The sequence below is a fragment of the Salmo salar genome, chromosome 13, assembly GCF_965601325.2.
Source record: "Salmo salar chromosome 13, fSalSal1, whole genome shotgun sequence".
In the NCBI taxonomy this organism is placed as follows: domain Eukaryota; kingdom Metazoa; phylum Chordata; class Actinopteri; order Salmoniformes; family Salmonidae; genus Salmo; species Salmo salar.
Window position 1 is genome coordinate 56790575 of NC_138303.1, and position 13516 is coordinate 56804090.

General features: G+C 41.7%; 1 protein-coding gene across 2 annotated transcripts; it reads right to left on the reverse strand.

The window, feature by feature from the left end:
- Positions 1-2144: 2144 nt before the first annotated feature.
- LOC106567431 (grpE protein homolog 2, mitochondrial) lies at positions 2145-12807 on the reverse strand. 2 transcript variants are annotated; one of them, XM_014136667.3, is made up of 4 exons: positions 12553-12807; positions 5088-5262; positions 4856-4937; positions 2145-4491 (listed from the first exon to the last, which is right to left on the reverse strand). In XM_014136667.3, exons 1-4 carry the CDS (start codon positions 12633-12635, stop codon positions 4172-4174), a joined length of 660 nt encoding a protein of 219 aa, XP_013992142.1. In that variant the 5' UTR covers positions 12636-12807; the 3' UTR covers positions 2145-4171. The 2 variants fall into 2 exon arrangements, with proteins under 2 accessions (XP_013992142.1, XP_013992143.1); XM_014136668.3 differs by having other exon boundaries at positions 5088-5247; positions 12553-12803.
- Positions 12808-13516: the final 709 nt, after the last annotated feature.

The following is a 13516-nucleotide window of genomic DNA, read 5'->3' on the forward strand; positions in this document are numbered from 1 at the left end:
CAGCCACCTGGACAGCTGATGAAACTGTGGGTTTGCACAACCGAAGAATTTCTGCACAAATTGTCAGAAACTGTCTCAGGGAAGCTCATCTGCATGCTTGTCATCCTCACAGGGGTCTTGACCTGACTACAGTTCGGTGTAAATGCTTACCTTCGATGGCCACTGGCACACTGGAGAAGAGTACTCCTCACAGATGAATCCCGGTTTCAACAGTACAGGGCAGATAGGGAAGATGTTAGACAGGGTGTATGGCATTGTGTGGGCGAGCTCTTTGCTGATGTCAACTTTGTGAACAGAGTGCCCCATGAAGGCGGTGGGCAGGCATAAGCTACGGACAATGAACACAATTGCATTTTATTCATGGCAATTTGAATGCACAGAGATACCGTGATCAGATCCTGAGGCCCATTGTCGTGCCAATCATCCACCGCCATCACCTCATTTTTCAGCATGATAATGTCGCAAGGATCGGTACACAATTCCTGGAAGCTGAAAATGTCCCAGTTCTTCCATGGCCTGCATACTCACCAGACATGTCACCCATTAAACATGTTTGGGATGCTCTGTATCGACATGTACGACAGTGTGTTTCAGCTCCCGCCAATATCCAGCATCTTCACATATCCATTGAAGAGGAGTGGGACAACATTTCACAGGCCACAATCAACAGCCTGATCAACTCTATGCGAAGGAGATGTGTCACGCTGCATGAGGCAAATGGTGGTGACACCAGACACTGACTGGTTTTCTGATCTACACCCCTACCTTTTTCTGAGGTATCTGTGACCAACAGAAGCATATATGTATTCCCATCATGTGAAATCCATAGATTAGGGCTTAATGAATTCATTTCAATTGACTGATTTCCTTATATGAACTGTAACTCAGGCAAATCTTTGAAATTGTTGCATGTTGTGTTTATATTTTTTGTTCAGTGTATATACCACTATCCCCAACACACCTCACCAACCCTTTCCACTACTTTGGCCCCAACAGAACCTACTCCAGCCCATCGGCCTGGGAGGCTGGTACCCCTTCTCTCAAAACCCCTGTAGTTCTCATGCACTAAAATCTGATATACAAAAATGTCTCTGCTGCTGCTACCATCAATTCAGTCTTCTGGGATTTCCTTTCCATCTGTGTGGTACAATTAATAACCACACCAATACCGCCAAGAAGCCACCTTTACTAAAGCAAACTGTTCGGGTCACTCTGTACTGGCCTAATACTCACAGGGATCATCTCCCTCACCCTTTGCCCACCATCCTCTACTTTCCTCACTGCCTCAGCATGACACTTTCTGCACTGCTCTCACCCTGGAAATGTCAATCTGTCTTACCCGCACAGGACATTTCTGATCCCCAGATGTCTCCCATTTCCATGGTATCCAATTGGTAATTACAGTTGAAACACTCCACCTTTTCCACCGAAACTACACTCTTTCGTCCCATGCCCTCCTGCACACAGCAAAAATCATTTTGATTGGTCAAATGGCAGTCAAGCATTGATTATCATGTCACCAGAATAAGATCCTCAATATTTATTGCAAAGGTACATTACACTCTTCACTGTGCACTTTAGCTACCCTGTGAAGTTCATCATAACTTATGTAATCATCAGCCTAATAGTACCACACACCATATTAACATGTCACTCCAAGTTTACTTCGATATGATGGTTATTATATCAATATTTGCACACAAAGGTGTTTCCACCGACATTTCTCACATAATTAATTTGACAGACAAAAAGATCCCACCATGTCAAACAAACACTATCTGTCGGCCTTTATAAAATTGTACCAAAACTTTGTTTCCATCACAGCTGTCATTTAAATAAAATATATACAGTATAACTTTACTTGCATAAAAACTGTGGATGGAAACATGGTTAATGACAAAGTCCACTTCACAAATAATGTTTGATACTCAGGCTGCGGAGAAGGACTACCGATCTTCACCACCGGCCCTTCAGAAAAACTCAATCTTTCTACCCATTTTCGACGAGCAAGTAACTTCATGTTCCTGGTGTTCTCTTCTTCCAACTTTAGGGCTAGCTTCAAACTTTCCTTTTCCAAATCTAAAAACGGATCACCTTGCAGAACCCACCTCCACATTTCAAATGATTAAACTCAAGTGACAAACAATTTTCTAATACATTTATTAAGGCAATAATGTGATGTAGTGTGGTAGTCTGAAAGCAAAATAATTTGTTAGAGAATACCATAACTTCTCAACCACACGTGTGGTGCTTCATTTATAATCAAAATGACTTGACAGAAAATGTTATCCATACCATCTATATGTTTTAAAAGGCTCAAAGATCCTTCTTAAAAGTGTCTTTAACTGAATCTATTTCGTAGCTGCATCCCACACAATACTCTTTGGGTAATGCTAAACAAACATTTGTCTATATAAATACATAAATCCCAACATTTTCAATGTAAAAGGTGCCACCTTCATTATAAGGGACAACTACAGGTAACAGCACATTCTACGTAACCATCCCATCCTGTAATATCACAGATTCTCTCAAACGTCAAGAACTTAATTCTTACTTGCTCACATACAGAAAAATAAAAAAACTATTCTGAAGTGCAGTGTGAATAATGCAACCTCTACAAATGTACACAGTCCACATAATAGTGTGGGAGAAATGTATGTGGACCTGAAACCAGAGACGTTCACAGTAACACAAGGGGTCCTTAAAAGAAACCTATCTTCCATTCACATTAGTAAACAAAAGGTTTTCCTCAACCAGCTCTTATGCAAATATGCAGAATAACAATATCCTCAAGTACCTTTACATATCTTTAAATGTTAGTAAAATAGCTAACACCAGTGTTTTCCATAAGTACATGGAGTAGCCAGCCAAATAATAGAAAAAGCAGCCAGCCAGGGAGATCTGGGCTGGAGGGGTCAAGGTAGGCATGCCCCATGAGATTTTTTTGCAAAACAAGCTCTATTTTGGTGGCCTCTGGTACATTCTAATGCCCTGATTCAATCTGAAATACACAGCTAAATTATTGAATACTTTAACGACTTTACCTCCCAGGGCCCAGTTTCACAATGGAACTTAGGCTTACGTGTGTTTTAACTATGCATCTTTCCTACAACAACCAAAGATGTAACATTTCCCAAAACACCACGCAGAAAGAACATTCGCCAAGTGCATCGTTCGAGCATGTGTCGATACTGATAGGATCAAAAGAAAGGCAGCGATTTGTTTCCGTTCACCAAACAGATCCATTCAAAAAGAGCCATTCGTACGCGAACAACCCATCACTAGGCTACACTGGCAAGTCTTGACATGGGCTACAAATCCTAGGAAAGTAGAAATCAAGATATTTTGTTTCCTTGTCCCGATGCGAAACAATGGACATTTAACTACGTTGTATTATTTATGAATAGCAACAGGATATAGGAGATTGACTTCATTCAGTCAGTTCAACATCTTTTATTAACTAATAAACACTTGCAATTCGGTCGTCAATCAAAGCACAGTAAATAGCCTATGCGCCTGTACTGGCCTATGAAACACGCACAAGAAAAATGAATGTGCCATAAAACAACAAGTGGATTTCAACTCATTGTTACCACTTTATATGGGACGTGTTAATTCACTCACAGGAGACGAAAAATAAGCATCATGCTCTCCCTCCTCCGTGAAAAGAAATTAGACTGCAGCCAACCAATGTACAAAAATAATAGGTACTGAGACCTGGGAAAGACAGCAGACTTTTTGACTGACAGGTACCTGTCCTATCAATAAATCACTAGAAGATGCATGTCGTTCATTCAAGTGGGAGAAGGCTACACAGACTTTTCAGACTAGCGAATTGAAACTTTTAAATGAAAAGCCTATGAAGTAGCAGGCTTACACTGAGTCTTATCGGCTATTTAGCTGACGACCGGCACTTATGGAAAACACCCAACACATTCACATGATTAGGCACAATCTAAAAAATATTATATTCTAGAAGAATGTGAACAAGCCCATTATTTTCAGATTGTAAAATACAGAAAAAAGGTCAAATAAATTGTTATATACATGACTGTACATAATGAGAAAGTAACCAAATTGGAACCCACTAAAACATTAAAATGCAAAGCTAGAACTGTAAGGTGCAGATAGTAAAGTACTACAGCGAGGGCAGAGACTAGCACAAGCCCTAGTCCTGCTTCATCACAGCGATGCCCACCTGGGCATGACGAATGGTGCGTCCGTGGAGCTTGTACCCATCCTGTTTCACTATAGTAACGGTGCTGGGCTCCCCTCCCTCAGCAGGAGTGTGGCATACTATCTCATGCTGGTAAGGGTCGTATTTATCCCCAACAGGGCTCATCTTATTCAGGCCGTGCTTTGTGAAGATCCCCTGCAGCCTGTCCTGGACCTGAGCCAGCCTCTGGCCCTCCTCTTCCTGCAGGTTGTCTGTAGTCTTCTCTAGCAGGTCAGCCACCTCAACCAGTTCACGGCAGAAACTCTGGATGCCTGTTTGAGTGGTGGTAAGGGAGAGGAATTAGAACTGCACAAAGTAGAGCAGTGGGGTATTTTTTTTGGGGGGGGGGGGACAATATACAAAAGTTGAGAACGATCATTGGAAAAATCCAATTTTATTGAGTAAATGTATTTTGTAGTAAATGTAGTTTATTTTCATTTTATGAATTGAAGGATATTTATTGATGTAAAAATAGGATTTTAGACTTTAAGGTTGTGTCATTAGATTTGGGGAGGAATCGCCAGAAATTCCGGTGGGAAAAAATTGGGGTCCCCAGAAATTCAGGCGAAAATGAATACCACTGCAGTCGAGGGACCACACTAGGTATGATGTCAGGGTAGGAGAAAAACATCTCACCAAAAAGCTTGGCATCTTGGACAAACTTCTGAGTTCTTTTTCGAACGTTGTCAGAGTCAGCCATGGCCCTTTTGTATCTTTCCTGAAATACAATACATTATAGTACATCATAGGTGATTTAATTCTTTGTATTTTCCAGGGAAAAATCTAAACAAATCTATGCAGGCTGTAGGTAGCACCAGTCAAGACAAAGAATCTTCCTCCTTACTCTCACCGCCATCGAGGCTCTTACCGTGAGCTCCCTGACCTGCTCCTCCAGCTTGCTGGCCCTCATCTCCAGCAGTCTCACATTGGTCATCGTGTGGCTGGAGTCATCTGTGGTGTCATCACCATTGCAATTATCACCTGTTCCCCAATGCTTTGCCGCTGTGCTGTACAGGCCGATCAAAGCCCTGGAAAGCAAAAGACTATTCAATTGTGAACCTAGCAAGAGACCATTTGGCTAGCGGTGTTTCTGTAATGTAGGATACAATGTAGGCCTACATGTAATGGCAGAATTTGGAAAATAAATGCCCTCCTGATTAATACAAATCAACATGAAATCCTTCTGCCAGGTAGGCCTACTTTGCAGTCAACATTTAGTCAAAGGCTTTTTGGGAAAGGCTTTAGAAATTAATTCAAACAGCACGTGACTGAATTGCGAGTCTCGAAGATTTAACCAATACTTTGGACACATTTTTCAGTAATATTTTTTGTATTTTATCCCCCTTTTATCCTAATTCCAATTACAATCTTGTCTCATCGTTGCAACTCCCCAACGGGCTCGGGAGGCGAAGGTCGAGTCATGCGTCCTCCGAAACATGACCCGCCAAACCGCGCTTCTTAACACCAGCCCGCTTAACCCGGAAGCCAGCCTCAATGTGTTGGAGGAAACACCGTTCAATCGACAACCGAGGTCAGCCTGCAGCCGCCCGGCCCGCCACAAGGAGTCTCTAGAGCGCGATGAACCAATTAAAGCCCCTCTGGCCAAACCCTCCCCTAACCCGGACGACGCTGGGCCAATTGTGTGCTGCCCTATGGGACTCCCAGTCACGGCCGGTTGTCGTTCAATTCTGTGAGCTGCTCCATGCAACAACCAGTTGAAAGCTGCGCGCTCTTGCTGCCAATGCCGTCTGATATTCCGCTGAAACTAGCTATGTGTGTGGCACACATGTTAATATATTTCACGTGCTTTGCGATTGTGTAGGCTACTTTGTGCATAATTTCTCTATTGCACTACATAATTGATACGGCATACACCTGCACTACACTGCTTTGATACACATCAGTGGGGATTAAGAAGTGAGTATATGCAAAAATGTGGGTATACGGCGGCATATACCCTCCACTACACCACTGGAGCGAGGGATAAATACCCAAGACGTGGAGATGATGGGGAACAGTGTGTATAACACTGTCTTTGCCAAAACGTTGCAATATTTAGATACATTTGTAGATGAACTTCTCTGAGTATTGTTCCGTTACCTTTTTTCAGTACGTTGTCAAAAACGCTTTTTGAACTATTGGGATTTTGGTAGATGATATGTAGCAAAGCCTGGAGTACATCCACAGATGATGCAATCTCTATTGTACTCAACACTGCCCTTTCCCACCTGGACAAAAGGAACACCTACGTGAGAATGCTGTTCATCGACTACAGCTCAGCATTAAAACACCCTCGCGCACTCAAACCGCATCACTAAGCTAAGGACCTTGGGACTAAATGCCTCCTCAACACGGGGGCCCCTCAGGGGTGTGTGCTCAGTCCCCTCCTGTTCTCCCAGTTCACCCATGACTGCGTTGCCAAGCACGACTCCAACACCATAATTAAGTTTGCTGACGACACAACGGTGGTAGGCCTGATTACCGACAACGATGAGACAGCCTATAGGGATGTGGTGCCAGGACAACAACCTCTCCCTCAATGTGATCAAGACAAAGGAGATGATCGTGGACTACGGGAAAAGGAGGGCCGAGCACGCCCCCATTTTAAATCGACAGGGTTGTAGTGTAGCAGGTTGAGAGCTTCAAGTTCCTTGGTGTCCACATCACCAACAAACTATCATAGTCCAAACACACCAAGACAGTCGTGAAGAGGGCACAACAACACCTATCCCCCTCAAGAGACTGAAAAGATTTGGCATGTGTCCTCAGATCCTCAAAAAGTCCTACAGCTGCACCATCGAGAGCATCCTGACTGGTTGCATCACCACCTGACATGGCAACTGCTTGGCCTCCGACCGCAAGGCGCTACAGAGGGTAGTGCGTACAGCCCAGTACATCATTGGGGCCAAGCTTCCTGCCATCCAGAACCTCTATACCAGGCGGTGTCAGAGGAAGTTGCCAAAGACTCCAGCGACCTTTGTCATAGACTGTTCTCTCTGCTACCGCACGGCAAGAGGTACCAGAGCGCCAAGTCTAGGTCCAAAAGGCTTCTTAACAGCTTCTACCCCTAATCAAATGGCTACCCGGACTATTTGTTGTGGGTTTTTTTACACTGCTGCTACTCACTGTTTATTATCTATGCAGTCACTTTACCCCTACCTACATATTACCTTAATTGCCTCGACTAACCTGTACACCCCACACATTGAATCAGTATCAGCATCGTTATTGTTATTTTATTGTTGCTCTTTAATTTTTACTTTTGTTTATTTAGTAAATCTTTTTCTTAAAAACTGCATTGTTAGTTACGGGCTTATAAGAAAGCATTTCACGGTACAGTCTACACCTGTCGTATTTGGCGCATGTGACAAATACAATTTGAAGAGGGTGATCCCAGCTTTCCATCCCTACTTTTTTTCTGAAATTCTAAATATGCGCTTACGGCACCATTTTAAACAAATACTTTTTAGCAGCATGGTTAAGCACATTACCCCTTGGCAATTCACAGTGAGTGTATAGAGGAGAGTGGGGCAAAATGTAACACTGGTCAATTGTAGAGTAACTTGGGATAAAACGCCACCCTACCTCAAAATTTTTGGGGGGCGTGACATAAATTGTGACGTGACAGATTACATATTTAGAGTGCAAGAGTAGTGGCAACCAGGGAAAGTGTTGGGTGAAAAAATTGTGACATGAAGTGATTTCTATGTGAAGTAAACGCAGGGGTCTTGTTATCCCTGGGTGGCGGTTTACCCCAAGTTACCCTAACAGCCCTACATTATATTCACTGTGTTTATGCAAGTTTCTTGGGAAATCTTTGCCTGTGTGTGTGTAGGTTACCTGCCCCTCCGAAGCATGATTCCCAAAATTAGGGAGAGAGATTTTTAATTAGAGACGAAATAACTAGCATTGAAAAAGTTAATTAAGGATACTATAGTTATCACGTTTCACATTGCATTTATTAACTTAAAAAAAGGGAAGAAGTGTTTTTAATTCTAGTGCTGCTCTGCACCCAGAAGCTTGTGCGCTAGCTAGCTAGCTAGCTAGCTAGCTAACATTAGCTCTGGTCCAACGCTAAGCCAACTCTCTGAAGTTCAAAGCATACACATTAAAACCAGTAGATAGTGATAGCGCTGACGTCATCCACTTATTCCAATGGAAAACTCCCAATGGCACATGAAGCTGGAAGTATGAATTTGAAGCGTGCCATTTTGCTGAATGGCACAAAAAAAGTGGCCATAACTAGCAAAGGATCATGGTCGATGTAGTCGTTTTCATCCGGCCTGAGAGAGTCAACCCAAAGCTGCTAGACGTCAGCATCAATACCGGTAACATTTGGCTCGGAAAACGTACCTCAATCCAGGGATGAGAAATGCATTGCACTCCAAATTGTTCCACTATCCCAACTGTTACACAGAAGATTGAAGGACTGCTAAGTTAAAAACTAGCAGTCGTCTAACCTGTTAGGGCTAGGGGGCAGCATTGACACGGCTGGATAAAAAACATACCCGATTTAATCTGGTTACCACTCCTACTCAGTAACTAGAATATGCATATACTTATTACATATGGATAGAAAACACCCTAAATTTTCTAAAACTGTTTGAATGGTGTCTGTGAGTATAACAGAACTCAAATGGCAGGTCAAAACCTGAGAGATTCCTTTACAGGAAGTGGCCTGTCTGACCATTTGTTGAACTTCTTTTCCATCTCTATCATTTACTAAGGATCTCTGCTCTAACGTGACACTTCCCACGTCTTCCATAGGCTCTCAGAGCCCGGGAAAAAACAGAATGTCGTCATTCCAGCCCCAGGCTGAAACACATTATCGCCTTTCTCAAGTGGCCCATCAAGAGACACTAGCTTATGCGCGTGACCCCGACCGCCCCCGCCTTTGGGATTTTTTCCTCTGTTTGCCGAAAAGGAGATTCCCTGTCGGAATATTATCGCTTTTCTACGAGAAAAATGTAGTAAAAATTGATTTTAAACAGCGATTGACATGCTTCGAAGTACGGTAATGGAATACTTAGAATTTTATTGTCACGAATTGCGCCAAGCGCGTGACACTTCTTTACTATTTCGGATAGTGTCTGGAACGCACGAACAAAACGCCGCTATTCGGATATAACGATGGATTATTTTGGACCAAACCAACATTTGTTATTGAAGTAGCTGTCCTGGGTGTGTATTCTGACGAAGACAACAAAAGGTAATGAAATTTTTATAATAGTAAATATGATTATTGTGAGTGCTAAACTTGCCGGGTGTCTAAATAGCGAGCCCGTGATGCCTGGGCTATGTACTTAGAATATTGCAAAATGTGCTTTCACCAAAAAGCTATTTTAAAATCGGACATATCGAGTGCATAGAGGAGGTCTGTATCTATAATTCTTAAAATAATTGTTATGCTTTTTGTGAACGTTTATCGTGAGTAATTTAGTAAAATGTTAGCGAATTCCCCGGAAGTTTGCGGGGGGTATGCTAGTTCTGAACGTCACATGCTAATGTAAAAAGCTGGTTTTTGATATAAATATGAACTTGATTGAACAAAACATGCATGTATTGTATAACATAATGTCCTAGGGTTGTCATCTGATGAAGATCATCAAAGGTGAGTGCTGCATTTAGCTGTCTTCTGGGTTTTGGTGACATTATATGCTGGCTTGAAAAATGGGTGTCTGATTATTTCTGGCTTGGTACTCTGCTGACATAATCTAATGTTTTGCTTTCGTTGTAAAGCCTTTTTGAAATCGGACAGTGTGGTTAGATTAACGAGAGTCTTGTCTTTAAATGGCTGTAAAATAGTCATATGTTTGAGAAATTGAAGTAATAGGATTTTTAAGGTTTTGAAAATCGCGCCACAGGATAGCCGTGGCTGTTACGTAGGTGGGACGAATTCGTCCCGCCTAGCCTAGAGAGGCTAATCTTCTCTGTGTAACAGTTGAGATAAAGGGCAATTCGGAGTACAACGCATTTCTCATCCCTGGATTGAGGTATGTTTTCCAAGCCATATCTCACACCGGCTCCACAATGTCTTAATATACATAGGAATGCTGTCCGACCCTAGTGCAGGCGGTAAGCAAGCTGGTCAGATCTGCTGGCTAGAACTGCCATAGGATATCAACAGTGAGCACAGTTACATGCATACAATAATGCGATTATTGTGAATAGTCAGATTAATATAATAATTTGTTTAAAACGTTTACATCCTTTGCAAGAATAACGATTTCCCTAATAATCCTGTTTACATGGACACCTCTGAAATCAGTCTGGCTGATGGGACATTGATAAATGCAGAAAATTGCCAATCAAAACAAACTTTCTACCACATTGACCATGTTATTTCTGTGAAGCATTTTTTATTTGTATGTGAAAACTATTTCTAAGATGCATACTTTCAGCTTTTCCAAACTCACTTCACTCACACATAACAGGGAGACTTGCGCTACCGTTGCTGCACATGTGCATAACAAATTTGCCGCTGCAACGCCCAATTACATGTTCTAATAGTTTGAAAGATTGCTCAGAAAACCAGGTGTTTTAATTGGTGTATGCTTACTTTCGATTTTGACCTTAAGCCAAACAAGATAAGCTGAGTATGGTGTTTACAAGCCTACTTCCATAATCAGTTTAATATTGAATTATTAGTGTGTATGTAAACATAATCTGTGACAACAGTTGGCTATTTAACTGATAGTTTGTCTGTCAAATCTGTGTATTGGTGTGTGGCCGGCAACTTTCATAGAGAAACCCCCCTGAATTATATGTGCCGTTTGAGAAAGAAAATGACAGCAGCGTTGTAAGTCCTGCGACCCCCAGCACATATGAGAAAATCAACAGTACAAAACAAAAGATATTGATCCGTTTTAAGCAAATTATCTTGTTGACCAAAAACCTTTATACTAACATCCCCAATTTTTGGTCAAAAGGGATGTGTAATTCCCACTGAGGTATAAAGAAAGGTAATCCCCCCCCCCCCCCAATTTGATGTGGTCAAAACGTCTGTTTATGTAATGTAATAACATACTGTCCACATCATGGAAAAGAGCTTAATATAAATTAATTACATATTCAATTATTTTGCTATATCTTCATTTAAGACAGTAAATGACGCAAACTCAAGATTTTTTTTCTTCTATAATCATATTTCTCACTAGTTTAACCATTTAGCTAATGATTTTAAAAATGCACAATTTAACTGGGCGCTCTAGTCCAGAAATAGCTCCCATATTGAATGTGCAGCAGCTCCTGGTTCCAATGTCAGTAACCAGGTTTCCATACAACCTTTTCAGAGTAAAGTACATGTAGGATAAACAATATAATCACAGGCCTGGTGGAACTACAGATTTGTCGTAAACTTTGCAAATGTAAAAAAATTGTAAAAAAATTGCTAGACAATGTGGGATCTTTCTGTGTCGGTAAAATTAATTATGCGAGAAATGGCGGTGGAAACGCTTTTATGCGCACATATTGATATAATAACCATCATATCGAAGTAAACTTAGTCACGCGATGACATGTGTGGGTCCTCCCACTACGACTCCGTAAAGTATGCAGTTTATTATACTACAGATCAAATAAGTTATGATGAACTTCACAGGGTGGTGAACGTGCAAGGTGATGGGCTTGATGCCCCTTTTCAGAAATATCGAGGGTTTTATTCTGGTGACAAGACGATCGATGCTTGGCTGCAGTTCGACAAATAAAAATTATTTCGCTCTTTTGTCCATACTAATCTCATCATGTAGGCTATACCCTACACCCGCACTGTATATGCAAGATGTTGGCTAGAGTGTATATGCCAACATCAGTGGGCACATTCGCTATATAACGCACATTTTCTTTGTGACAAAACCGCCAGTAGAGTTAAACGCGATAGAAACCCATTTAACTTGTATTTGTTATTCGGTACATGATAATTTAACCGCACAATTAATGTTTAAATCATCACGCAAAGACTAGTCAATTTGATGGAAACATTTCTGGTGGGAAAATGCACATTGTTTTTATGCGGATTTTAGAATATTCACATGAAAATCTGTCGCCAATTGGGACGGAACGCTATTTGATGGCAGCAGTCCATTCCTTCGACTTCCCTACAAGTAGCTAGTTAACCCGTTATGAAGCAAACATTAGCTAGCTAGCGACCACTGATTTAATCTAAAACTGTCAGTGAGCTAACCGTTAACGCTATTAAACGAACTCATTTAGCTAAAAGCAACGTTAGCTAGCTAGCTTTTGTACAGCAAGCTTGTTCCCGCAGCGTTGAAAGTTGTCTTTACTTTACACTGTATTTTTTGGAATAGCTAGAGGGATATGTTGACCAACCTTACCTGTGATCATTCGACAAAAATAGTTGTAATCTGCCGACGCAGTTGAGACTTTTCCGAGCCAAGAAAAGACAGCGCATGGCCATATTATTCAGACTCTTGTTACCTAGTTACATTCAATTACAGCAGAACAAAGCCAGACCTGCGGAGAGAAACCCCTTTGCGGGGGCACACGGAACGGGTCAGCTGTGGGCGGGGTCGTTCCCCACCACCACAAGTTTTCATTTGCGGAGTCTTTCCAGACAGACAAGCGATGGGCAAAGCTGGGTTCGTTCGCTCAGTGGGTTCTTCTTCGAAGAGGTTTAACGGTGGTTGGCATCCAATACATGTTACATTACCGCCGTCTACTAGACTGGAGTATAACTCCCTTATACTTTGCTTAATATTAATAATAATAATAATAATATTTTTTTATTATTAAATCAACAAAAAAATAAAATACAACAAATACCCTACCATCTAACACTACACTAACAAATAATAATAATAAATACCACACTCCCCTATTTAACCCTCCTGCTGTGTTCCGGTCGAATTGGACCGATTTGCAAGTTTTAATTTAATATGATTGTCATAAGATTCCATGACTTTGTCCACACAGGGCATCTGAACACACAAAATAAATGTTGATGATTTTGGGTGTTTTATTGAACTTTTGTACACCTGTGGTGTTCCCGGTCAAAAATGACCAGTCAAAATAAATGAATGGGTGAGATTACAATTAGTGTATAAAATTGAGTTCAGGCACATTCTCATTCATCAGGTAGACGCACTTCCTCTCCCAGACCCCCACATGCATGTGTGTTTGAGCACGCACGTGCGCACACACACACACACACACACACACACACACACACACACACACACACACACACACACACACACACACACACACACACACACACACACACACACACACACACACACACACACACACACACCTCACTCCCTTCTTGGCTTCCATGGC

Excerpts from the sequence above, each read along its gene's own strand:
- LOC106567431 (XM_014136667.3), bottom strand. The coding sequence starts at position 12,635 with ATGGCCATGCGCTGTCTTTTCTTGGCTCGGAAAAGTCTCAACTGCGTC. Across the intron at positions 5,263-12,552 it reads TTTTTGTCGAATGATCACAG|TCTTTTGCTTTCCAGGGCTT; the intron begins GTAAGGTTGGTC and ends ACAATTGAATAG. Across the intron at positions 4,938-5,087 it reads AGCAGGTCAGGGAGCTCACG|GAAAGATACAAAAGGGCCAT; the intron begins GTAAGAGCCTCG and ends ATTGTATTTCAG.